Below are 26,164 nucleotides of genomic sequence, written 5' to 3'. Positions count from 1 at the left end.
TTTTCCCACTGCTTCTTTCATAGGCTGCTTTTTACACCTACCCTTAGGTTTTGGTGTTCTCCACGTTCCCTTTCCCTGCTCTGGCCTTGCAGGCAGTCTCATTTACTCCCTTAGCTTTAATCATCACCTGGGTTGTCTGGTTCAGTTGTGGAGCACATCTCCACAACATGCTCCCTTCTTCTGAACTCCCCCCTCTGCATTTCTTGTTCCTTGGGCATCTCCTTCTGACTGATACCTGAAACGCATTATAACTAGGATAAACAAAGCAATTACCTGTGATTTCCTTTGAGGTCTTCCCTTTATCAAATGTAGATACAGGGCATATTTTAGATGTTTCAGATTTATTTTATAAGCAAAAGTACCTAAGATGTGTAATGATCCTTTACAAGGTGCCAAGTGGGCAGAAAAGAATCGTGGAAAGAGACAGTAATCATAACAAAATGCCTGCGTATCTTTCAAGGCTATGTGGCCTTCTTAACTCTACCCTCATTTTCCTCTAGTTCCTAGTGTGAACCTGGCCTTTTATCCTCCTTGCCCTTTAAATTTACACTGAAGTGATGCCCCTTAGTGGCAGAATCAGGAACTTCCTCCATTGCTGATCAATCACATAAAAATGTCTTCTTCTCTTGTGGTTATTGTGATTGTGACACATTGCTTAACTGTTTGTGGGTGCTTTTTTTGCAATTCTAGTAAATACTTGTGAATTGTTATCTAACATCGAGGTACCCTAATCTTTGAGTGTTTCAGGAGAAAGAAAAGAGACAAATATGCTCCCTTTCTACAGGAATTTGTATCTTTTGAGAAGGTGAGACAAGGATACTTAGTGTTTATTTTGAGATGATAATGTCTGTACAGTAGACATTATTCCAACTTTTGCAGTTGTCATTTAATTTCATAACTGAAGCTGCTTTTTTCTAGTCTGTCACGTACTTGTCATGCCCGTCTAGAAATAACTTGTCAAATGACTGGAATGAGGGTGTAGATCCTTGAAGACCTTTGTACTTTAAAAATGCAGAGCAGGGGCACCTGGGTGGCTCAGTGGGTTAAAACCCCCGCCTTCGGCTCAGGTCATGATCCCAGGGTTCTGGGATCGAGCCCCGCATCGGGCTCTCTGCCCAGCAGGGAGCCTGCTTTCCCCTCTTTCTCTCTGCCTGCCTCTCTGCCTACTTGTGATTTCTCTCTGTCAAATACATAAATAAAATCTTTTTTTTTTAAATGCAAAGCAAAAATTGTTTTAAGGAAAAGTAGTATAGCCACATTAAATACAATATGGGAAGAGGAAAAACCCTGCTCTTAATCTCTCCTAACAAAATTGCTGATAGATTTGTATATCTCTGGTTTTTTTCAGATTTGTGTTTATGTGGTTAAAATTATGTATCCTACTTTTTTCTACTTACTGTGTCATTTTATGACTATTACTTAAAATGGCTGCATAATAATCTATTAGTTGCAGGAACTTTTGGCCCTGTTGTATGCACAGTGTATGAAAAGTAGATGATACATTGTTTCTGAAAAATAGAACTCTTAAGAGAAAATGGTCATTCTAATAAAATAAAATTGCTTTATCATATGGATTTTACCAAGTAGGAGAACCATAACCTTCTTATTATAGGGTCAATACCTTTTAATTTTCAGACTCATAAACCTGAAACCTGAGGAAGCTGGTCATCATTTGAGTGTAATATACCATGTGTCAGCTATGTATTTTGGAGAAATTATAAACAGAAGTTAAATACCTGCTTATTTGGAGAAGTAGTATCATAAAACTTAATATTAACATTGTGTTCTTTTATAGATTATGGAGCTTTGTGGTGCAACAAGACTTGGTTATTTTGGAAGAAGTCAGTTCTATATTGCTTTGAAACTTGTAGCTGTTGCCCAGTCTGGTTTCCCTTTAAGAGTGGAAAGTATAAATACAGGTAAATATGGAATACATTAGTAGCTGAAATGAAAATAGACTTAGGCTCACAAACGAAGTAAAGTCAATAGAATTGTTGAGTCTTCCTGACATTTTAGTATTCTCTCTAGCTTCATTCATTGGTTCATTGGTGAATATTAGAAAAATATCTCTGTCTTAAACCTGTTATGGTGTGTATGTACTTAATACATATTTGGTGGTCATATAAAAATTGTTAATAGTGGTGATTTTTCAGAATTCACTAAAACTTGCTTAGAGAGATTTTGGGTGAATAATTTTACCAAAGTAAATGATGGATTGTAGTGACTGACCACCTTCTTATGTGCCTTCCTTATTTTCTTCTTTTCTAATACGTATAAAACTTCATAATGCTTTGTGGTTTTTTTGTTTGGGAAGACTGTGCATTTGAAATTAGAAAATTAACCAAAACTTTCTGATTTGGATAGAGACAAAGTTAAAATATTGGCAGACTAAAACCTACACACAGACATTTGACTACCTTAGAAGTGTCACCTAGGATAATTAGTTTTTCTGTGATTGGGAGGCTTGTTGATGCCGAAGTCAGTGGAAATTCTATAAAGGTAGCATTTAAATGCAGAGTTCTGTGGTTGTCATAGGGAAAAGAGGAAAGAGAAAACTTGAGGCTTTCTGTAATGTTGGAATTTTTATAAATAGTTTTAAGCACCAGGTTCAGTTTATTGGTCAATGTGAGGTTTTCATTTTGGACCTCTGTTTTGCCTCACATCATTCTAGAATTGAGAATTTATATTCTTTTCAAATAATTTTGAATTCTTTTACATAAATACTGAATAAGCTTAGTATTTCCAACTCCTTAGTTTGGAGATTCAAGAGAGATAAAGATAGTCATGGTGAAGGGAAGTATACTTTCTGCTAAAAATTCTGCTTCTGTGTGTGTTTTCCAGTCTAAAAGTGTGAGCTGTGACTGATCTGCAAAGAAGTTCTTGGTTTTCTTTCTTCTCTGTTTATTTGAATGTAGGATATCTGCGCATAGAAATGTCACAAGACAGATTAAAGTGGACAGCTATCATGCCTTGTACCGTGGTGTTGGTAGGGGAACAGTAAAATATTTTCAGGAATTTGTGCCGTGAAGTGTCTAGATTAATCTAGTCTCAATCTAGTGATATATTCTCTCCTTTACTTAACAGCTGAGCTCTAACATCTAAAGAGAAACAGTATGAGCAGAAAAGAAATTGTCTAGACCTTCAGGTCAGACTGTCCTGGCTTCAGACTCTTGTCAGTTACTGTTAGTGACCTTGGCACCTTGTTGCCTTAGTTGCAAGCACAGAGCCAGATAGGATATTTATTATAGCTATTGTTATTGCCTTTAGAAGGACAGTTTAGTGTTTTACTACTTTCTAGGTTAGAGTCTCCCTAAACAGTGAAAGGGAGTGGTAAACACATGTGTCTGTCTCCGTTTTTTTTTAATTCTTTCTAATATCTAATTCATATTTCAGTTTTAACCTGTGTTCTTTTTCATTTTAAAGTAATAATAATTTCTGTGGTTAACAGTAAAGGACCTTCCTCTGCCAAGATTTGTTGCTTCAAAGAATGAACAGGAATCTCGCCATGCATCCTCATATTCTTCAGATTCTGAAAATCAGGGGTCTTACTCTGGTGTAATTCCCCCACCACCTGGAAGAGGACAAGTGAAAAAGGGATCTGTAAGCCATGATACAGTCCAGCCTCGTACATCTACAGATCAGCAGGTATTCATGTGCCTGAACGTGTTACGAGTTGATGGTCTGTATAGATGTTTACATTAAAGCATTTAATGATACCTTATTAATGAAAATGTCACCTTAAAAAATTTTAAGTCTTAATAATATTCTCTCCAGGAACCTGCATCCCCAGTAGTTTCACCCCAGCAGTCCCCACCAACTTCTCCACACACATGGAGGAAGCACAGCCGTCACCCCAGTGGGGGAAATAGCGAGAGGCCTCTAGCAGGACCTGGGCCATTTTGGTCTCCCTTTGGGGAAGCACAATCAGGTATTTTGAAATTCTTTAGAAGTGACGGTTATTTATTAAGGGTGGTAAATTGAAGGAAACTTGATACTATTCCTTTAAGAGTTGCCTCCAAGGCAATATTTAATTATAAATTAAGCACCTTAATTAGAAGCAAAAGCCAACCATGAAAGTTTGTAAGCAGATGCATCGCTTTGAACAATGGTAATTGCATTTACTTATTCATGTGATGCTTAGACAGAAGTTTATAGATACCAGATTCTCTGAAGATGAAACAAGTAAATAATGATTTCCCAGAATATAAGGTATATATTATATTAGTTCCGGTATTGACAAGGAAAGCACAGTAACAATTTAAAAGAGGTATAATTTTAAGTTGACAGAAGACATTCACTTTGGAAATCATTAACATTTCTTCAAAGTCAGGGTTTGAAAGAAAACATTTATAATACGTGTATGAGGAGTTACAGTACAAACCTGGTAACTGGTTTTCTCTAGAAGTGAGCCAGCATGTGTACCGTTCTCTTTCCAGGTTCTGCTGCTGCTGACGCAGTGTGGTCGGGGCACTCTCCACCTCCACCGCAAGAAACTTGGGTCAGTTTTGCAGATACTCCACCAACCAGTACTCTTTTAACCATGCATCCTGCTTCTGTCCAGGTGTGACATTTTATTGGTATTGCATTTTTGTTTGCTTCATTCAGAGTGTTGCTGCAGTCACTTTTTTTTAGTATATATTTTGCTGTTGCAAATTTTGTAAATGCAAGTTCACTCTTTATAGAACACGGAACTCTGCTCTGTGTCTTAAAGTCTGTTATCAGTGGAATGTTTCAATAAAAGTTTTGGCTGATTTTCTTTCTAATTATCCAACGAAGTTTTGAAAGTTTTCTGCGCCGAGGAATATATTTGCTTGGCTTTCTTAGCACATTTTTCATGACTTTCTGTTGCTTACACACTGCTATCATTTTACGCACTTATATAATCATTGTGCAGAAACATTCAGTAACCTGATTATAACAAATATGTGGTTTGGTGATGACTTTGTGAAGACTTCTTATATTTTAAACATCCACAAAAAGTAAGTTTTAATTTCAAAGATAAATAACCTAGCAATCTTGGTCCATATAATTATATAGATAGATACTGTACTGAGGAAATAAATGTTTCATTTCAGGACCAGACAACAGTACGAACTGTAGCATCAGCTACAACTGCCAATGAAATTCGTAGGCAATCCAGTAGTTATGATGATCCCTGGAAAATAACAGATGAACAAAGACAGTATTATGTAAATCAGTTTAAAACCATTCAGCCTGATCTAAACGGATTTATTCCAGGTGAGTTGTTAAAAACAAATTCTTCTGGATGGGACAGGACAGAGTCTCAATTTCATAATTTCAAAGGCATGGTTTTATTGGTCAGAGATTATAAATGATAATTCTCAAATTGTTTATCTAAAGAGTTTATAATCACTGGAGAAAAAAAAACATGACATACACACATGTTAAGTTTCCTACCTTTTGCGACAATGATAAAAGTCTTAAGACTCTTAACCTCACATTTTATTCTTGGGTGTGTAAGTTCAGCATAACATTAAATAACACTGTTTTAATATTTCAGGATCTGCAGCTAAAGAGTTTTTTACAAAATCAAAACTTCCTATTCTTGAACTTTCTCACATTTGGTAAGTGTGGTATTTCACATCAGTTGTGTAATATGGGTTGTTTCAGAGGAGCTTCCAGCAAGTAGATTTTCAAACCTTAAAAAATAAACTATTAGAGTAACCTTTTCAAGAATATGTTCTCGAAGAAGTCAGTAATGATCAGCTTTTGTCTCACTCTCTGGAAAAGAAATAAGTGATGCCAGTACAGTGGTTCGTTAAAAAGTGCTCAAATTCTTTAAGTTGTATCTGCTGTTTCTTGTTGCTAGCATAATGCTTGGAATAAAAGCTGATTGGTTCATCCATGGTTATATGTAGCCCATCTGGTTTTTAACAAGCTTATACCTATTATGTATTATCCATACTATTAGCTATACCTATACCTATCCCAAGTCATGAGCTTAAGAACAGTGCTTAGCTCCCACTTAAATCCCAACTAAGTCTTTGGATAGCTGCTATGTAATTGGAATTAGTCAGTCTAAACAAATTATAATCACAAATTACTTTTAAAAAACAATTCTCAGATAAACATAAATGTTCTTTCTACTTTAAATTATTTCATTAGTAGGGTTTTTAGTAGCATAGAGTGCTATGGTACAAGGAAGATGGATAATGCCTAAACTGAAAAATCAAGAACTAGCAACGTATACATGCTATTTCTAGTGTTACGTGTTAAATACAAAAGTGGTTGCTTCTGCATCTAGAAAGTGGAAGAATGGGGGGGGCTTTTTTTTTTTTTTTTAATATCAAGCCTTGTAATTCTTTTGGATGCTTTAAAGTGGATACATGTACCTTTGATAACAATAAAAATGAAGGTTTTTAAATTTTCAGTGACTTATTAAATAGGCCTGCCTTTAAATCCTGTTACTTAAAAATGCATGTGGATTAAAGTTTATTTTTTGGTGGTTTTACTTATTTAAGCTGTTTTGAAGCATTTTATTATAAGAATTTCAAGTATTCAGAAAAGTTTAAGGAATTGTGCCTTAACGTCCATATGCCCACTGCCTACATTTTGCAGTCAGTTTTCTGTATTCACTTTTTTATACTTCTTCCCATCTATGGGATTTAAAAAAATTTTTTTTGTACTTTTTCTGGAAAAGGGTTTCTTTTGCTTCTTTTTGAGACATAAAGGGATCCAAAGCAGATGATTATATTTATAGTAAGTTTGTCTTCTAGGGAACTTTCAGACTTTGATAAAGATGGAGCATTGACACTGGATGAGTTTTGTGCTGCTTTTCATCTGGTAGTTGCTAGGAAGAATGGCTATGACTTACCAGAAAAACTCCCTGAAAGCCTAATGCCCAAACTGATTGATTTGGAGGACTCAGCAGGTAAGATTGGGAGCTGAAGGGACCTGGTTACAGGCCTTGATAAACATAGCACTTGATTCTTTTTTTCCTTTTTTAAGATTTTATTTATTTATTTATTTGCAAGACAGAGAGTGTGAGAGAGAGAGTGAGTGTGCGAGTAGGGGGAGGGAGAGAATCTCAAGCAGATTCTGTGCTGACCACAAAGCCCATTTAGGGCCAGTCCCATGACCCCAAGATCATGACCTGAACCAAAACCAGGAGTCAGATGTTCAACCAACTGAGCTATCTAGACACCTCAACACAATTCTTAAAGCAAAATCAAGATAGTTGTTAAAACGTAAGAACACAGGGGTGCCTGGGTGGCTTAGTCATGAAGCATCTGCCTTCAGCTCAGGTCATGATCCCAGGGTCTTAGGATTGAGCCCCGAATCAGGCTCCCTGCTTGGCAGGAAGCCTGCTTCTCCCTCTCCCACTCCCCCTGCTTGTGTTCCCCCTCTCGCTGTGTCTATCAAATAAATAAAATCTTAAAACGAAAGAAAAAAACTTAAGAACATAGACATTTCATTAAGAGTAAGTAGGTTTGCCATCCAAATGTGCTCTATAGGCTGAACTTGGATTAATGGTTTGTTTTATTTAGTCAGTTTTAATAGGTTTTATTTATTTTTTTAAAAGATTTTATTTATTGGTCAGAGAGAGAGAGACAGAGCACAAGCAAGGGAAGTGGCAGGCAGAGGGCAAAGCAGGCTCTTGGCTGAGTAGGGAGCCTGATGCAGGACTCAGTTCCAGAATCTGGGACCATGACCTGAGAGGAAGACAGATGCTTAACTGACTGAGCCACTCAGGCATCCCTGTTTAGTCAGTTTTAAAGAGACAAATAATATATGCCACTATTTCCGTTTAACTTTTGACTTCCTGAGATTTGGAGAGCATTTCACAGTATCTGGTTGTTTGCCACCCTATAATTGCATTATATATTGTCTGGGGTGGGCGAGGTAGCCTGTCTGCATTATCAACATTTTTCCATTGAATGCATGTTAATTCGTTGAAGGACTATGCCTGGTTTATCATAAGACCGATGCAATGTGCAAGCATTTTCCTTTCAAAAGCCCAACTCTTTTCTTCTGACTAAAGAAATCTGAAAATTTTGTATTTGATTATAGGTAGTGCTATTTTTGTTACCATGTTTACAAGAATGCTTTTGTAAATGCCCATATTAACTGGTAACTTTCTTTAAAAGGAAGCAGAACTTTTAAAGGGTAAAGAAATGAGTAAAATTCAGAATGAATAAAGGAAATCTTAACGTTAAATTCTTAATGAGCCTAATTAAAAATTACCGTTTTTAGTTTTCTTATGTCAGTTTTCTTTTGGATGTTATGATGGAAGGAATTTTATACTTTTAAAAGAAAAATTAAAACAGAATTTGGCTCTCAAAAGGGCCTTCATCTATTAGGCAGTGTCTGTTTAACCCAGAAAGACACATGATCTGACCTTATTGCCTAAATCATACAGAAGGAATCATATGCATGTTATGAATGTCACAAAGAGAACAGTATCCTTGGTGTTAGGTATCTGAGCCTGCTTCTAGTTTTGCCAATTATTCCTGTGACCCTGGGCAAGTTCTGACCACTTACTCTGTTTTTTCCTTCTGTTTCTCCACCTGAAATGTGGATTTGATGCCATTCATGTTTCAGGACCTGAATTGTACACTGACCTTTTATCAACGAATAAATTGATTACAAACTTTAGCATTGATTTTATGTTTTTTTAGAACATTATCTTATGAGAATCCTAGGATTTTCCCAATCATTTCAGGTAGTTATTAGGTATCCTCTAATTTGAGCTGAGAGCTAAGTATTTTTGTCGGTAATTTTGCTTCACAGTACTTTGATTTACCCAATTAAGAAATGAATGAAAAGAATTGTGTCCAGCCTATTTGATAGTAGCCAAAGGGGGAAGAAATTTAGTAGCTTTGTACTTGATGTATCGTTTTAAAAATTGGGCCTTGTATTTGGAATTTTTCTGTGTCATTAATTCTTTGAAAACTGATAGCATACAAATACAAGAAAATAAGTCAAGTTTATTCTGTTACGTTATTCTCTAGACACTTGTCTGAACCTGTTACCTGTTGCATTCAGATTGGTAAATCTGGCTATTGCATGTAGTCAGTGGAATTTGTTTTGTTTTGTTTTTAAAGATTTTATTTATTTGAGAAAGAGAATGAAAGAGCATGAGTTGGGGAGGGAGGGGCAGAGGGAGAGGCAGAAGCAGACTCCTTGCTGAACAGGGAGCTGGAGGCCTGGGCTCCTGGGGTCTGTCCCAGATCCCTAGCTAAGATCATGACCTGAGACAAAGCAGACACTTTTTAACTGACTGAGCCACCTAGGGCCCCCATTGTTTTTTGTTTTTAATTTAAATAAATTCTGGGTCTTCGTAAACTTGGTCTATGGACTGAATTTTAGGGCTCATGAATTGAAGAATTTATGGGCATTCTTTTTTTTTTTTTTTACATCTGTTAAATCTGTTTAGCCAAGAGACATGGGTTTTTTTTGCCTGCATTTATCTGTACACTGTTGCTCTAATTTTAACTTTTTAAAGGTTTCCGAAGATCAAATAATTTTTTCCCATTCCAACATAATATGTGGTTTTCTGATCGAATTTATTATAAACATTTGACTACACAATATTAAATTCAGATCTGCTTTGCCTACTTACAAATGATAAATTTAGAATTCTGTTAATTTTGGGGTGGGAGAAACTGATTAATCTTTTTTTACCTACCTCTGATAAGGCTGAGGTTCACAGTGCACAAAGTCCTTTGAATATAGAAATTATTGCGTGACACTGGATCCATCAGTATCCACAAAAGTAATTTAAAATAGCTGTGTTTTTAGAAGTTCACACTAGAAGTTTAGACACTAAAAGGGACATACCCAAACGGTTTCTTTTGGCTGATCTGAGAATTTATTACAGGTCTTCCCTCTTTGGAGGCTTTCTGACTGACAGGCAAATGTTACCTTCTGTTTTCTGTGATCTCTCGCAACATCACTTACATGCTGCTTATTATGGCACATATCACACTGAATCTTGTTCTTTTTTTCCTCTTTCTGCTACCTCACTGAGCCCCTTAAAAAAAACGGAAATGCATCATACTCATCGTAGTATCCTAAGGACATAGCACTTTTAAATTATTGAGTGAATTAATGTTAAATGTGCCACTTTTAAAGTAGGATATTTTTATATCCTATCTTTGAAATATAATTTACTATAAATTTGTGATGTTGGGACATACTAAAATATTAGCTCTGCAGGTATTCTGCATTGGCAATTTAAATAACTTATCAAAAAATAAATAGTGACTAGTGGTGACTTGAGTGACTTGAGTTACAGCCACTTGAAGTAACCAGATTAGGCTTTCTGTAGGCATGCAAACATGGCTTGGGGACATTTATAATTTTTCGAAAATTATTTGACCAGGTTCATAGGATTAAATAGCCGATAAAACAGAACAACTAATGATCGTAGGTAGAGTGCTTATTTGGGCATGCATTGAAATATTTAATATTTAAGATCAGCACTGAATTTGGCAGCTAGAGTAAATACAAAGGGAGACTTTGTTTTTATTGTCTTACCAAAAAAAAAAGAGCATACCAAAATTCATCTAAGGAAACGCCTTTCTGAAGCTGTTATTCAAGAAAGAATGTTCATCTTCTAAGAATGGTTATCTACTTAAAAAAACAGAGTGACCTGCTTATCTGCCACAACACGCTATATCTTAAGAGGACAAAACCAAACATACTTAGATGCTGTACACTTCAACTCAGTTCACAGAGATTCTGCTTTGGAGCACAGTTGCTATTTGACACACAGCTTTTGTGATTATTTGGTAAATCTCTTTCTCTCAAACTAGCCTGGAGGATCCAAGTGGGTAGTAACTGAATCTGTCTTGTTCGTTATGTTTCAGCACCTAGCAGGGTGCAAACTGAGTATTTAGGTAGGCGTCCACATGTTCGAAATGACTGCATAGCCGAGCCATTTGTTTTTAAACTCCTTCCTGTCTTTGTAACCCAGAACTCACGAGCAAATCAGCAGTATCTGCTTGAGGTGCTCAGGGCGGGGGAGGAGTTGTTCCCTGTTCTGTCTCTTCCTCCGTCATCACTTCTTCACATAGTAAATTGGAGCATGTTTCATTGTTGCTGATATGCTGTATGATGTGGGTCCCAAAACTCCTCGCAAGCTTTCTGATAGGAACATTGTTAACAGCCACAGACTTTTTATGAATAGTTTACCAAAAATCTGTACTTGAGACTAACTTGTGCTAAAATCACTGTGGAGTTTTCTGTTCATCCAGAAACTTCTAGCATAGAAAAACCAACACAAATAACACATGGAGGTAAGTGTTTTCACCAAGTACAATCACACTCTACATCCTTGATTTTTTTTTAACAGTGCTGAACATCTTTATACTTTGTCACATACAGGGATGTCACATTCCTTATCATACCATATATTCCATAATATAGATGCACCTTAATTTAACCCGTGTCTTAGTGATGGATTTTTGGGCAGTTTCTTGACTTTACCTTTAAAACTGTGCTGTTAAAAAAAAAAAAAAAGTACATATATCTTTATTTTATATAAACAATTCTAAATCTTTATTTTGGAAAATTCACTCTCCCAAGTACCTTTAGTTGCAGAGGAAAAATCATGAAAATATGCACTGCAAGTATTCATCATCAACTTTACACTTAAGGAATTGCTTCAAGCACCCCCTCTCCATGCATCGCCCCTACACACGTTCTTAATGCTGGTGTCATTTCTTTCCAGATGTTGTAGCTGACAAATCAGGACAGTTACAGATATTGGCAAAAATGTACCATTTAATGAAACTGGTCAAAATAATTAGAACTCCTCAAATTCCTGGTGAAGACATTAATAAGACTAGATAATATTTGAAGGAGAAAATTTCTACAAGGATGACCCAATAGGGGCTTTAAAAGATTATGATTTACCTATCAGGGGATTCATAATAGTCCTTGGGAATAATTACTGATACTTTTAACTATTTTTTTTAAAAGGAAAAATTTTGTATTTTTTCTTTACAATTGTGCTGCAAAACTCAAAAGCAAAGTGAAGGACATCTGTCTTCCTCTGTTAGAAAGAGGACTCCATGGAAATAAATGGGAGCTTTGTCATCTTGCTCAATACTGTATCTTTATTTACTGTGCTTATGTATAGGCCCTCCATAAATGCTTACTGATTGAATTCATGTTTTTATTAATTGTGCCACTAGATTACACCCCAGAATTGTAACATCTTTTATTCTTCGGTCTTTATACTCATTTTTACAATGTTCTCTGTAAGTTTTGAAAACAGTAACTAATTGAGTTATTTTTCATCATGAAATTCTAATTATCTTAAGTGGATTAACATTAAGTGGGCTTCTTCATTTTTAGCTGTATTTGGATAACGAGAGCCTCCTAGCTGTAGGTAATAATCTTTAAAGTATAGTAACTGAGTCAAATAGTAGCACCTATAAAATGCTGACCAGTTCTGCCCCCCCCCCAAAAAAAATCGGTAGGCTACAATTTAATTGGGATTTTGGGTGAATGTTTTGTTTCTTTCAAACCTTGTTACACACATTTTTACCTTCACTTTAAAAAAAAAAAAATCCCTTGGGGAAAAAACTGAGAAACTTCTACATAGACTATATCGAGTTCTGCTTACTGAATAAGTTTCCGTTTTGTGGACTGTTGAAAATTAAAATTAATTTTTCAAAAGAATGTAGTTTTTTAATGGATATGATACCATTCAAAACAAAGCATATCTTAAATTCTTTAATTTCTTTTGCATTTTCATTGCTTATCCCAATCTTTTTTTTTTTTTAATGATTTATTTGAGAGAGAAACAGAGAGAGCAAGTGCATGAGAAAGAGCAAGTGAGAGAGCGAGCAAGCATGAGGGTGGAGGGCAGAGCGAGAGGTAGTGCTTGACTCCCCACTAAACAGGGAGCCCGACCCAGGCCTCAGTCTCGGGACCCTGAGATCACTGAGCCAAAGGCAGATGCTTAATTGACTGAGCCCCCCAAGCACCCCTGCTTATCGCTATGTTTTAAATGTGAATGAAAAAGGTACCATTAGTAGTTTTCCTTGAAGACTTAAAATTTGTCCAAATCTGTTTATTTTTTATATAAGAACTTTTTTAGGTAAGCATAGTATTCACATTTCAAATAAAACATGTAGTTGCGGGGCATCTGGGTGGCTCAGTGGGTGAGGGCCTCTGCCTTTGGCTCGGGTCATGATCCTGGGGTCCTGGGATCAAGCCCCACAACAGGCTCTCTGCTCAGCGAGGAGCCTGCTTCCCCCTCTTTCTCTGCCTGCCTCTCTGCCTACTTGTGATCTCTGTCTATCAAATAAATAAATCTTTTTTTTAAAAAATGTAGTTTCTTTTGCTTTTATAAAGCTATTAAATGAGTTTGCAGCTTAACTTGAGGCTTCGTGATTGAAGAATTCTTCCTAGATTTATTTGGCTACTTGAAAACAAAATAAGTTTTAAACCGTAAGACTTTAGGGAGTGTATATATTTCTATAAGATTAATAATAGCTGGCAGTCATTTTCTTTCTTTCTTTTTTTTTTTTTTTTAAGATTTTCTTTATTTATTTGAGAGAACGAGAGGGGAGAAGGTCAGAGGGAGAAGCAGACTCCGTGTGGCGCTGGGAGCCTAATGCGGGACTCGATCCTGAGATTCTGGGATCATGATCTGAGCCGAAGGCAGTTGTTTAACCAACTAAGCCACCCAGGCGCCCAGCCTGCAGTCATTTTTGAAACAGTACTAGCATGTTGAGTGTATTACTGAGAAAAACCTAGAATAGAACTGATGCTCTTTAAGAAAGAGGTGGTTCAGCTGGTACACTGTACTAAACTGAATCTGGCAACTTCAGTATGTTTGGAGGCTAGAAGGAAGAAAATCACTGACGGTGTTTTTATTTTATAGTGTGATCTTAAAAATGCAGTTTGCGCTCTTTTAATATTATCATTTCTAACTTTATTATTTTTTTAATGGAAAGTTTTTTTTAAGATTTATTTATTTATTCATTCATTCATTCATTCATTCATTTGACAGAGAGATAGCACAAGTAGGCAGAGAGAGAGGGAGAAGCAGGTTCTCCATTGAGCAAGGAGCCTGATGGCAGGGCTTGATCCCAGGACCCTGGGATCATAACCTGAGCCAAAGGCAGCAGCTTAACTGACTGAGCCACCCAGGTGCCCACATTTCTAACTTTAAATGTAGATCGACAGTATGTCAGTGTGATCATACTGCGTTGTATCTTCCAGACACACTTTCATACATGGAGATACTTTTTACATAAAAGCCCTTTCGGGGTTTGCCTTAACAAATAATTTAGGCTCATGCTCTTCTTTTTCAGCCCTGATGCTCTGATGATGTCAGGGGCAGAGCAGAACCGTCAGGAGGGAGGCAGGGTTGACACAGTGTTCCAGCAGGAGGCTAGGTTGGAACACTGCATCAGGTAAGAGTAAAACTACACCCCTGCCTCCGTAAGGATACAGTCTCAAAGACTAACTTCTGTGGGTGGGCAGGAAGCTCTTTGTTGGAGTTTATAGGGAGCCAAGTTGAAGGAGGTGCAAGTTTATTTACGCACCTGATTCTTCTCCTCGGACTCATGAGTATTAGGATATTACCTTTCTAGAACATAGGTAATTTGCTCTTTTTCTACGACCATTTGTTGTTCTGTATATGAAGCAAGAAAGAAGCAATGTGTAATTTTGTTAATTTATTCCAGAAATAATTTTTGGGTTTTCTAGGACAGTGAATTTTCGAACTTTTAGTCTTAGGACCCTTTTACATTCTTAAAAATTATTGTGGACCAGGAAGAGCCTCTGTTTACATGGATTAGCTCTATCAATAATTACCCTATATAAAAAAATAGTTACTGTATTAGAAATTAAAACTGATAAATTTCATTCTTTATTTTAAAATAATAATAGCCTTTTATGTATTGGCAGATATTTTTAGGAAAATAACTGTATTCTCCAAAATTTTTTAAAATTTTCAAAAATTTTTAAAAAGTCATTATAAAAGGGGTGATATTGTTTTACATCTTTGCAGTTCTCTTTAATAACTCGCTTAATAGAAAACAGCTAGATTCTCATACTTGTTTCTGCATTCAGTCTGTCAGATGCGTTATTTTGTTTGACGTGTATCAGAAATTGGCAAACTATGTGCTGAGGACCAAATCCAGTCCCCTTTGTAGCCCACAAATGGAGTAGTGGTAGTGTGTTGTTCTTAATCACTGGGGGAAAAACAATATTTTATGACACATGAAAATTCTATGAAATTAAAATTTTAGTTTCTGTATATGAAATTTTACTGGAACACAAACCAGTCTCATTCCTTCCCGAATTACCGATGACTGCTTTTGCACTGCAGCAATTGAATATTTGCAACAGAGACCATGTTCGTAGCCTGCAAAGCCTAAAATATTTACTGTCTGGCCCTCTGTAGAAAAAGGTTGCCATTTTCTGGTATGTGACGGAAATGTGGCCTCCATGGTAAAAGGGAGGACTGTTTTCAGATAATTACAGATATTCTTTGGTATTACCCCCCAAACTCAGTAGATGATAATTTCTTAAAGGTTGATTGCATTGTGAAAGCGGAAATCACACTAAATCAGTTGTTTGTGCTGTTACATTAAAATTCATAGGTCCGTCTTACACTTTGAATACACTTTGAATGAATCTTTTACCCCATTGCATGATTTTGTAACAAGTGCATTGATTGTAAAATATCAGTTCATTGAATTATACAAATCTTTGAAACTTTGGGATGTTTTATTATATCAAAAAAGCATATTTGTTAATTTAACCAATCTTCTCAAAGAAGGATTAGGAAGCTCTTGAGAGTATGGACATGGACACACATTTTCCAAAATTCTTATTTTTGCTGAAAGCTCAAGCTTTGTCATTGATAACAAGTACTGAAGACAGTTGGTTTCCTTGAAATGTCAAGCTCACTAAATTCATTTTTGAGAAAATGCCTGCCTAATATCCAAATCTGAATAATTATAGTCTATCAGCTGTTCTTTCAAGAAAAATGGTGTTCCATGAAAAAAGTAGTCTGTTCAGCTGACAGCTGAATCACACAAGTACCTTTCCTTGAGACAACCGTAATCCTTGATGCAAAGCAGAGTGCTTTATATATATTTCCTCTTTTTGCCATACAAAGTACTAAGAGGATGTGTTTTCAGAGTTGAGGTTTAATAAAAATAATTTTTACTATGATAGTTTTGAGCATTCTTCAGTGAAGTTGCCATGCATGTTTGTTTATTTTAACTAGAATGTGTGGGAGTAAAGAATATAATGACTAATATTTTGGTGCCACCGCCTTGATTCTTGCTGATAAGCCAGCAGTTTTACCTACCATTGCTTTTGCATCCTCATTGTAGGTGCCAACACAGAAAAAAAGCATTATTATCATTACAAAAACCACTCTGACTTTTCAGGACCCCCCCCCCAACAAAAGAGTGTTAGGGACACCCAGGAGTTCGTGGACCACAGTTTGAGCACTGCTACTCTAGGAAAATAACTCTTAGAATAACGATGATGTGTAATTACTTGGGTGAGTAGTATTTTACTCCTCACCCTCATGAGGCTGGACCCACTGCATTTTGTACCCAGTGAATCAAAGAGATTTCCACAATCTACCCCAAATTGTAACTGCCATGAGGTGGGGATGGGGTACAGTCTGATCCTAGATTTGTAAGTGAAAGACTGACAGGAGAAAGGTCTGGAATCCAAATTGCAGCCCCAGTTTGCCCTAAGGTGACATTTAAAGCTTAATTGATATAGTCTGACTTTAAGTAGGTTCTTTTGAAAATTAATCTTTCTGAGTAGGTAATACTATTTTAATTCTATTTTTCTTCATATGAATACCTGCTTTGGGGGCTCTCTTTCAGACATTTCTTCATGTACCACCTTCATTTCACTTTCAGTTAACATAGTCAAATTTATAGCCATTATCTTCCTTTTCTTAACTTCCTTTCCACTGGTTATCATAGAAAAAAAATCCATAATTGTCATTTACACTAAAAACCACAAGCTACTCCCAACGAGGGATTTTCTGCTGCTATTTATCATAATTTTTTCATTAGTCTTTCTCTAAGAGCTTTGAGTCTTCATTGACTGTTATCGGAAGTGTTGGTTCCATACCACTCTGACGCATTTATTGAGAAAGGGATAGAATTAAGGGAAAAAAAGCAATTATTCTTGATCTTAGAAAACAAAAATTTATCAAGATATGATACCTTTCTGTAAATTAGAACTCTCAGTTTGATAGGAAAACAAAAATTTTTCAAGATATGATGCTTTTCTGCAAATTAGAACTCTCAGTTTGATGGGACTATAAAGAAGTCATTTCAGGATAAGTAGATGGGGAAAGTATTTTGAGATAGACATGTAACACAAACAGGGCAAAGAAATTTTGAGAACTTTTTCAAACAATAGGTAGTTTTTTTTGTTTTTTTTTTTTAGGAAAATAACAAGAATGAATTTAAAATGAAAGAGAATCTGAAAGGAACTCAGATAAATACTTGAGTGCATAGTATGTATTAGATCCTAGTATGTGTTAAGTACTAAAATGTAAAGAATTTACTAATGAATAGAAAGGTAAAAACCTTTACACTGCTAAATTATTATATGGCTCTCTGTTTAGGAATTTAAAGTACGGTGCTAACATTTAATGGCAAATGTCTTTTTCTGATGGAGAAACTCAGGTGCTGTTTTATTCAACTTGCTCATGGTCAAACAGTGGGATAGTGACAGATATTAGAACCTTATTTTTGATACAAGTTCTCAGCAGATTAGGTATTCACCATTAATTTGGCAATTTATGTGATTTCCAGACTGGGATTGTAAAATTTGGGAAGATTGGATTCAGAATTCAGTTGCCGTTGAAATTCCTTCTGTTTGTACATTGTAATGTAATTGTAGTGATAAAAGTTGGCTCATTCACTTTGCTCTTTGCCCACGCCTGGGACTCTTTCTTTCCTTTTGCTGTCTGCCTTGCCAATAGATGTTGCTTTTTGGTAACCGGAGATTTGTAGAGAAAATGTGAGTGAATTAGTTATAAATCAGCAGTTCCCAAATTATATTCCAAGGGAATATGGAGGGATTTCATTTGATAAAAAAGGTCTGTGTTCGGGAAAAACCGGATTTAAATAAAATTTATTTATTCGCTGTAGGACATTACAAGTCTTTGATATACAGATATGCATGGGGGGAAGGTCCATCAGGAAATTAGAATATCCCCACATTTTTTTGAACAGAAAGCCTAATTTTTTAAAGCACCTTAATGATTAATATTCCATGAAATACACTTTGGGAACTGTTATAAGATTATTAGAAAATGATTCAAAGCATGTGCCCTATTGTGTTATTGTTATGTATCACACTTTTTTTTTTTCTATTTATTCCTAACTGTATTTTATTTTCATGGAAAGCTATGGTTTCAAGTAGAGAATAAGTATTACATGACTGATTGTTAAAATGTTTATTTAGGGAGCATAATAAGGAAAGGGAAGTTAGACTATAAATTACTACTCGTGAAAATCTTCTGTTAGGTTTTCTTTTATAAGTACGTATTCCTAAACTAAAATATATTGTTTATAGAGAATTTCTCTATTTTTCAATTGCAGATGTTGGGGATCAGCCAGGTGAGGTAGGTTATTCGGGCTCTCCTGCGGAAGCACCTCCAAGCAAGTCCCCATCAATGCCGTCCCTAAACCAGACTTGGCCTGAGCTGAATCAGAGCAGTGAGGTTAGCAGAGCTTCCCTTTTCTTTTACTAACTTAAACTGTTTTAAGGTAAGAAGTTCCAGACAGAGTAATTTCAGCATATAGCTCTTTTGGTGTGCATGCACAATTGACAGAACATACCCAGTTATGACTGTGATAAATGTTTATAATTACGTGACCGAGGTTTTCAAAGTACTTTTTCATAATAAATACTATCATTTGGTTTCCACCACTCATTACTGCTAAAACCTTGTGAGTTAGATGGGGCAGACGCATGAAGTCAACAAAGGGGTGGATATCTTGGCCAAAATATCTCCTAGCCAGTGAGGGACTAGAGCTAAGGTTTAAACACAGATCCTTTGACATTCAGTCAGCTGTGGCGCCCACCATATCACACTGCCTTCTCATTCCTATAGCAAAGTATGTGATAATTAATATTTTTGGAATCTTAGCTTTGGAAGTGGTATGTGAGAAGTTGCTAATCCAGCTTTCCACGTGAAAAATACACTTTCTACAACCCAGGCTATTTATAATAATTCAGTTCTATGCAATACAAAATGGAAATGATTTCACTGTTAAATGCAGTGGTTAAAGAAAAGTCCTGTAAGATGAGGCACAGCATGCAAAATGGAATTGCTCCCTTATCACTTTGGAATTCCTTTATAGAAAACAATAGAAGTAGGACCCCTCTGATTAGAAAGAGATTGTCTGAGGCCCCCAGGCTGTTAAACCTTAGTGCTCTGTAGAGCTCCTATGAAAACCACTGTTCCTGGCTGTTAGGGCAGTTAGGGCAGTTTTCTTTGTGAACAAGTTAATTTTTTCCTTATAGTTTTTAATGTCACCGTCATAGTGCTACAAATCTAAAAGTTTGTTGACTTTCAAGAAAAAGAGTCTAAGCTTTCTATACTTTCCATGTATTTTAAAGGCTGAAAAGCACTGGATTATAAAGTGACACTAGTTAATTTTGGACAGTTGAAAAGCAGAGAAGTAACTGGCCAGTTTAAAATACTTAACTGCTGCTTTAGGACATGATCACAGATACTGGTGATTAGACATTATAACACATGTATCATAAAACAGCCGTTTAAGTATTTTTTTTAGAGGGAGGAGTTAAGCCTTAGAAGAATTTACTAGTACTGAGGCTTTATAGAGAGTAGGATCAATTTTCTCAAGATCACTAATTTTTGCTGCATTTATTCATTTGTCATTTTTTAAAAGTACTATCAGATTAAAAATGTTTATATTCCCTTGGTACCAGTTCATAAATAAAAGCAACTCTCTAAGAAGCAACTCAAATCTAAAGCCCATCTTCATTCTAGGTAAAACTGTGATGTGATCGTCAAGCTTAGGAAGGAGTCCCTTCCAGATTCTGATTCCAGTAGTTGCATTTTCCCTTAAGTATTCCTAGCAAGTTTCATTTTGTAGTATTTGCTAAAAAGATCATGAATGTCATTTTTTTTTTACTACATGTGGAAAACCAGAATGTTAATAAAACTAACATTAATTTTGAGTCCTTCCAACAATAATACTTAAAAAGGTACCTACTTACAATATGGAATTTAAATTATCTATTTTGACTTTCTACCACAAAGCACTAATACTCTCTCAGCAAATACTTAGCACCTGCAAATCTGAAGGAGGCACTGGGTAACACTAATAATAATCCCTAACATTTATGGAGCACTTCTGTTGTGCCAGCTCTGCTCAGAAAGCTCTCTACGTGTATTAACTCTCATATCCGCACAACAGTCTATGATCTAGGCATTATTAATCTCATGTTACAGATGCTAAAACTGACACACAGGTTAAATAACTTGCCTAAGGTCATACAGCATACTAGGATTCCAGTAGTCTGGTTGTAGAGCCTGTGTTCTGAGCCATTATACTAAAGTTACAAAGATCAGAGTGTCTCTGCTCTCCAGGAAACTTACATATACAGTCTTACAAAACCAAGTAGCACTTTGTGTTACCAAATAGGACAGGTAGTGCCTTTTCTTGGGCAAAAATACTCTACATCTAAATTTTTCTCCACAATTAGATAATTAGGATTTTTAAAATTCCTTCACTACCCCTGCAACAATAATTACTGAGGAAACTACACTAACATCATGATAAAAGTGAATTATTGTGGGCTTTCTTTAAGAATCACTTTGAATGCATCAGGATTAGGTTGTTGAAAATTTTATTATCTATTTTTGTTAATAATTTTCAGCAACACATTTTGCTAATATTTAATTTCTACATGTCTTCTCAAAATTGAATATCACTATTTTAAATAGTCGAACTTTGAAGCATAAAAATGTATACTTTTCCATACTGAATTATAGAAAGGATTTTGGTTACTAGAGTAGGTGTGTCTGTGTGTAAACATTTGTATGTATATATTGTATATGTGTAGATGTTTTTCCTTCTTTAGAGGATAACTGATAATTCTTAAGCGAATTTTAATGATAATTTTAATGCAGTCTCAATATAAAAATCTTATGCTATTTTATTACTGAGATCTTCAAAACAAATGGAACTTACTAAAATTAATATTGACTTATCACTCCACCTGTTTTAAGAGGTATGCTATTTGTGTGTGTACCTCTTTTAGAGGGGTAATATTTCATATCAAAATCCATCTTTTCTATGTAACACGTACTCCGATGCTTGATTTGCTCTCATTGTGGCCGCATTCTGATTTTTCTGGCATGGGGTGGGGATGGCGCCCGACTGGCAGCTCTGTCTTGTGGTCCAGCATGGCCCTGTGCGCAGTGCTTATGGCAGGGGCTGACTTGCTGCAGGTTGGCATAAGCTCAAACATAGATTAATTTCAAAAATCATTTTATTTCAATTATATTTTATGAAATATCTAGACACATGTATAAAATATGTGCACGTCCATAATAGAATCATCTTTCAGGGGTCGCACTGGCAAGTCACACTGACTTGCTTTGTTTTGACCAAAACTTTGGTACGCAGGATTCATTAGCGTCACCAAATTGATCCATTAACATTAGAACTTTGAAAGAAGGATTTGAAGTAATTCTTTCTCTAGTCAAGACAAACCCCTTTACATTTTTACTTTGTTGCCATTTATACCACCTAGACTCTCTGTTCCTATATTATGTTTTGAGTTTTAACTCTGTGAGACTTGGAATCTCTTCCATTGAGATTGTGATAAATTGTTATTAGACATTTGATGGGAAGCTGCTCACCTCACATTATAAGATGACCCAGCCTAGATAAGAATAAAATGTTTATGGAAAAATAGAAATTACAGAATTTTGTCAGGCCTCTGAAACGCAACTTGCAGTGCAACCTCTGAATTACTTTGCTAAATCTTCTCCAATGATCTTTTACTCCATCTTTCTCATCATGCTGACTTGTCTCTCCTCTGTCTGTTCAGCAGTGGGAGACATTTAGTGAACGCTCTTCAAGCTCACAAACTCTGACCCAATTTGATTCTAACATTGCACCAGCTGATCCTGTAAGTCAATCACTTAGCTTGCTTGTTTGAAATTAATTTTATTAACCCAAATTTCCATTCATTATGGTTTTTAGCTGATATGCATGATTGAGTGGAGTGCTTAGAGGGAAATGGTGGCAGGCTTTCAATTTTTGTGTGCTTAATGGTGGAAAGATTTTTTTTAATCACATTTTTTGTATTTTCTAGTTATTTTGATGAGAGAAAACTGGGTGTTTTTAAAACCTAGTATATGTGTCTAAGGAAGCATTTTGTGAAAATTGATTTAGCTGACCTTGTTTTCATTTGCCAGTTAAGTGTTATGTTCTAGTAAACATATACTGTGTATCTCAGTGCAGTGACCCTTAGTAAATACTATTTTATTTGTATGCTTACACATCATGTAATATGTACTTTGTATGTAAATATGCAATGTCATCTTTCATTTTAACAGTCCAGTTAGAATGGCTTTGACTTAACTAGTATGTTGAGTTCTGTTAAAGAGAATCAAGTTCAGCAAAAAAAAATACAGAGTTGTTGGTCACAGATTCCCATTGTGCAAGGGAGCCTCTGTCTTGTCTTCCTGTGGCTCACTGTGTTGCTTTGAAAATGCTACAAAGTTCACATCCTGATTTAAAGAATAAATGCTGCCCCCACAGAATTAATTTCATATAGACCTTACCTGTCCCTCAAATTATTTGAAATCTTTAAAACCTTAGCTGTTAATCATTCTTCTCACTCTTCACTCCTCCTTTTCCTTTTATTTTTATTTTTTTCTCTTAAAGAGGGGGACATACTAATAGTCACCTTTCGAAAGAAAAGAGGAAGTAGGAAGGAAAGAAGAGAGTAAGGATAGGATTTTTTTTTTAATGAGTTGAGTGAAAAGATACAGAGAAAGGGACATCTTTTGAGATGTTTCTGATCAAAGAGCCATTAATTTTGAATCAAATATAGTAACGCCTTATTTGATGTGGATTTGGGAGAAATGGCATGTAAAGATAGTTCATCTTCAGTAGTTTAAATTAATGGATCTTATCTTTGCTTTATAATTTTAAAGAGTCAAGTCTGAAATAGGATGCTGTTACAGTGATTTCAAACAGATTAAGTATGGAAGTGTTTTAAGTGTCTGTTTCATAGTTTATTAATTAATATGTAGATCATCTGTGCCCTTTGCTTTTCTCATTGCGATTTTGAGGGCATTAATGTTTGGTTTCAACCTGAAACTTAAGGAGGAATAAAAAAGCAAAACATGATTTCTGCTTCTTATTAGCAGTTTTAATTAAGGTCTCTTGGGAAGTGACAGGGGCTATAAACTAAAAGAAAGTTTACCTTTGCTTTAAGGTTTATTTCTCCATATTATTCTTATCTCATACTTACATAGTCAAGTTAATTTTATTTAAAATACTTAATAAAAGTGCTTTATTGGAAAGGCAAGTTTAATGTAGGAATACAGAACTGTTCTATTTTATTCTCCAACCCTTAAGAGATGGTGAAAATAAACATTCATGGTATTATGATTTTTTTGGTCAGGCCAGGAAAGAATAATATATATAAAAACCTAGAACTCAAAGACAGAATAAACTGATCTGTAACTGGCAGGAAGTGCCAGGAAATATTTGACTTCATCATAATGATTTTCTTGTAACCTCTTAGAAAAAATACCCAAATTTGTGAATTCTAGCTCTAATGTTTAAAGTTATGTGGCTCAGTACTTTCTTTTGTCATCTGTAGTGTGGCAGGAAGCTGTAGGAAATTAAAAATGGTTAATTGCTATTTTATTTTATTTATTTTTTTAAAGATTTTATTTATTTATTTGACACACAGAGAGAGATCACAAGTAGGCAGAGAGGCAGGCAGAGAGAGAGGAGGAAGCAGGCTCCCTGCTGAGCAGAGAGCCCGATGCAGGACTCGATCCCACGACCTTGGGATCATAACCTGAGTCGAAGGCAGAGGCTTTAACCCACTGAGCCACCCAGGTGCCCTGGTTAATTGCTATTTTAAACCTGAATTTAGATCTCTAAACTTGATAAAGTTGGCAGTCTTAAATATTTATAATCTGGTACCTAGAAATATGTTTTTTCTTTTATGGTGATAAACTTAAATCTTAACGTTGTTCCCCAACTAATGATATTACTTTAAACTTGCCATTAGGAGAATGCTTGCTCTCATTGAGGATCTAAGTTCTTATCTTTCATTTGATACTTACCTGGCAAAGTGCTTTCTACAGAACACAGCCTATATCCATAATCCCAAATGATCCTTTGCAAGTCTTCTGTAAATAATTGTAAATAAGGTCCATACACATTAGAAGAGAATCACCTAAAGAAAAGTGCCACAGCAGTTCTAATATGAATTTACATACCTTACAGTGTTGAAAATATGTAATGGAATATTTTTAAAAAGCTTAAATTTGGTAATTAGCTATTTGCTCAGTTAAGTGGAAGTCTATGAAAAGGCCCACACTTCTCTGTAGCACTTAGAGACATCTGTATCACACAGTGCAGGGATCTCACATACAAACGGAAATGGATAATTATTAGGCTCCCAGAATTGTAATGAAATTAAGCTTCTGATACCTCATTTCTAGAAACTTGATTGATTTTGTTGAACTACTTATCATTAATAGCCTCTGGTAGAATCTGCTTCTGCTGCTAAATTCTAGACTGATAAGTGTAATGCACTAGTCTTTGCTATGATTTATGCCTGATCTTGAGTGCTATAGAACTTCTGAGTAATTCAGGGTATAAAAAGGAAGTTCGTTTGATTACTGATTATGGCTAGCTAACTCACCTGGTTTGGTAGAGCCCTCTTCTGGGTGCCTATGATATTCTCTAGGAGTATAAAAATGTCAAAAAAATTACACTCTTAAGTAGACCACAGCTTAATCATGATAAGTTGGTGGTTATAATATAGCTCATTTTGATAATTATATATATAGCTGTGAACAAAGTTGTTCAGCCACAGAGAACTATGGGCTCACTTAGCCCAGTGTATTTGGGAAAGTTTTCACAAAAGAGGTTATGTTTGTATGCTGAGTTTTGAAAGAAACTATGAATTGACAGAAGTGGACAAGTGCATTACAAGCAGAGAGAATATCACAGGCAGGATCTGTCGAGTGTGCTGGAAGTATAGAGGAGACATGTCGATGGGGGGATGACAGGGCTAAGTGTGGTTGAAACCAGACTGGAAAGATCTTTGTGTGATAGACCAAGGATCTGAACTTAATCTCATAGACATGAGGAGCCCGCCAGGAGTACCATGACAAGATGGGGATGAGAAAGAGGCAGTTGGGAAAGGTCACTCAGGCAACAATGTGAAGGGTCAAGAGAGAGCAAGAGAATGAGTGACACAGAAATGAGAAGTAGAGAGGCTGGACTCGGGCAAGATAATGGGATTTAAGGCAAATAGAAAATACAATAGATGAGCATAATGAATTCAATAAAGTATACATAAAATCAGGTGCCCAGCTATATGACATAAATGTGCCATGAGTGATTAGGAACGGGTTTCCTAAAGTTGATGAGGTGATTTGAATAGGTAGAAGAAACTGGGCAGAGCCTGCTGGTCAGTCTTTATACTTTTTTCTCTATTTTTAAATTAGAGGATGCTAATTTGGAGCATTTGATGGCTCAGGACACAGAAGCATATCGGCATTCATGGTTCTTCATCTGAATGTCGAAGTGCTTAGAGTCAGAGCTCTCTGTCCTGCAAATCACAATCACAGACGGAGCTTCTGAGATATATGCTAGCTGGAGGTTAGGCCTGTCGTCTGTGAAGAGCCCGGCGAGGAATTGCCGTGTCCTGCCGGCAGCCAGGTCTGCTGGACTAGAACTGTCGCAGGCTCACAGCAGCCAGGGGGAGCAGGGCTGAAGTATGTGATACAGAATTGATGTGCAGACACAGAAACATGCAGATTATTTGGAGGATGGCAGGAACAGTTACGATTTTCTTTTCTTGGCGTCATTTTCATGCCTTCTTCCATGTATTGTACTGGAAATATATGAATAGGTTACTTCATAGTCCCACTGTTAGAAGTTTT

At 36.0% G+C, this 26,164-nt stretch overlaps 1 protein-coding gene across 6 annotated transcripts in view; it reads left to right on the top strand.

Moving 5' to 3' along the window:
* REPS1 (RALBP1 associated Eps domain containing 1) overlaps positions 1–26,164 on the top strand; it is an 83,308-nt gene that overhangs the window by 41,145 nt on the left and 15,999 nt on the right. For 2 of the 6 annotated variants that reach the window (XM_032873044.1, XM_032873042.1), the window contains exons 2-10: positions 1,796–1,919; positions 3,449–3,645; positions 3,775–3,928; positions 4,437–4,561; positions 5,076–5,238; positions 5,522–5,585; positions 6,738–6,892; positions 18,579–18,700; positions 22,069–22,149. In XM_032873044.1, coding sequence (XP_032728935.1) covers positions 1,796–1,919; positions 3,449–3,645; positions 3,775–3,928; positions 4,437–4,561; positions 5,076–5,238; positions 5,522–5,585; positions 6,738–6,892; positions 18,579–18,700; positions 22,069–22,149 — 1,185 coding nt within the window. The remainder of the gene's footprint in view (positions 1–1,795; positions 1,920–3,448; positions 3,646–3,774; positions 3,929–4,436; positions 4,562–5,075; positions 5,239–5,521; positions 5,586–6,737; positions 6,893–18,578; positions 18,701–22,068; positions 22,150–26,164) is intronic. The other 4 variants (XM_032873047.1, XM_032873046.1, XM_032873045.1 and 1 more) reach the window with 3 other exon arrangements.

The sequence above is a fragment of the Lontra canadensis genome, unplaced genomic scaffold (genome assembly GCF_010015895.1).
Source record: "Lontra canadensis isolate GAN:19392208 unplaced genomic scaffold, GSC_riverotter_1.0 scaffold47, whole genome shotgun sequence".
Classification (NCBI taxonomy): Eukaryota; Metazoa; Chordata; class Mammalia; order Carnivora; family Mustelidae; genus Lontra; species Lontra canadensis.
Note: the sequence above shows the minus strand (reverse complement) of the source record. Positions and strands in the feature narration are given on the sequence as shown.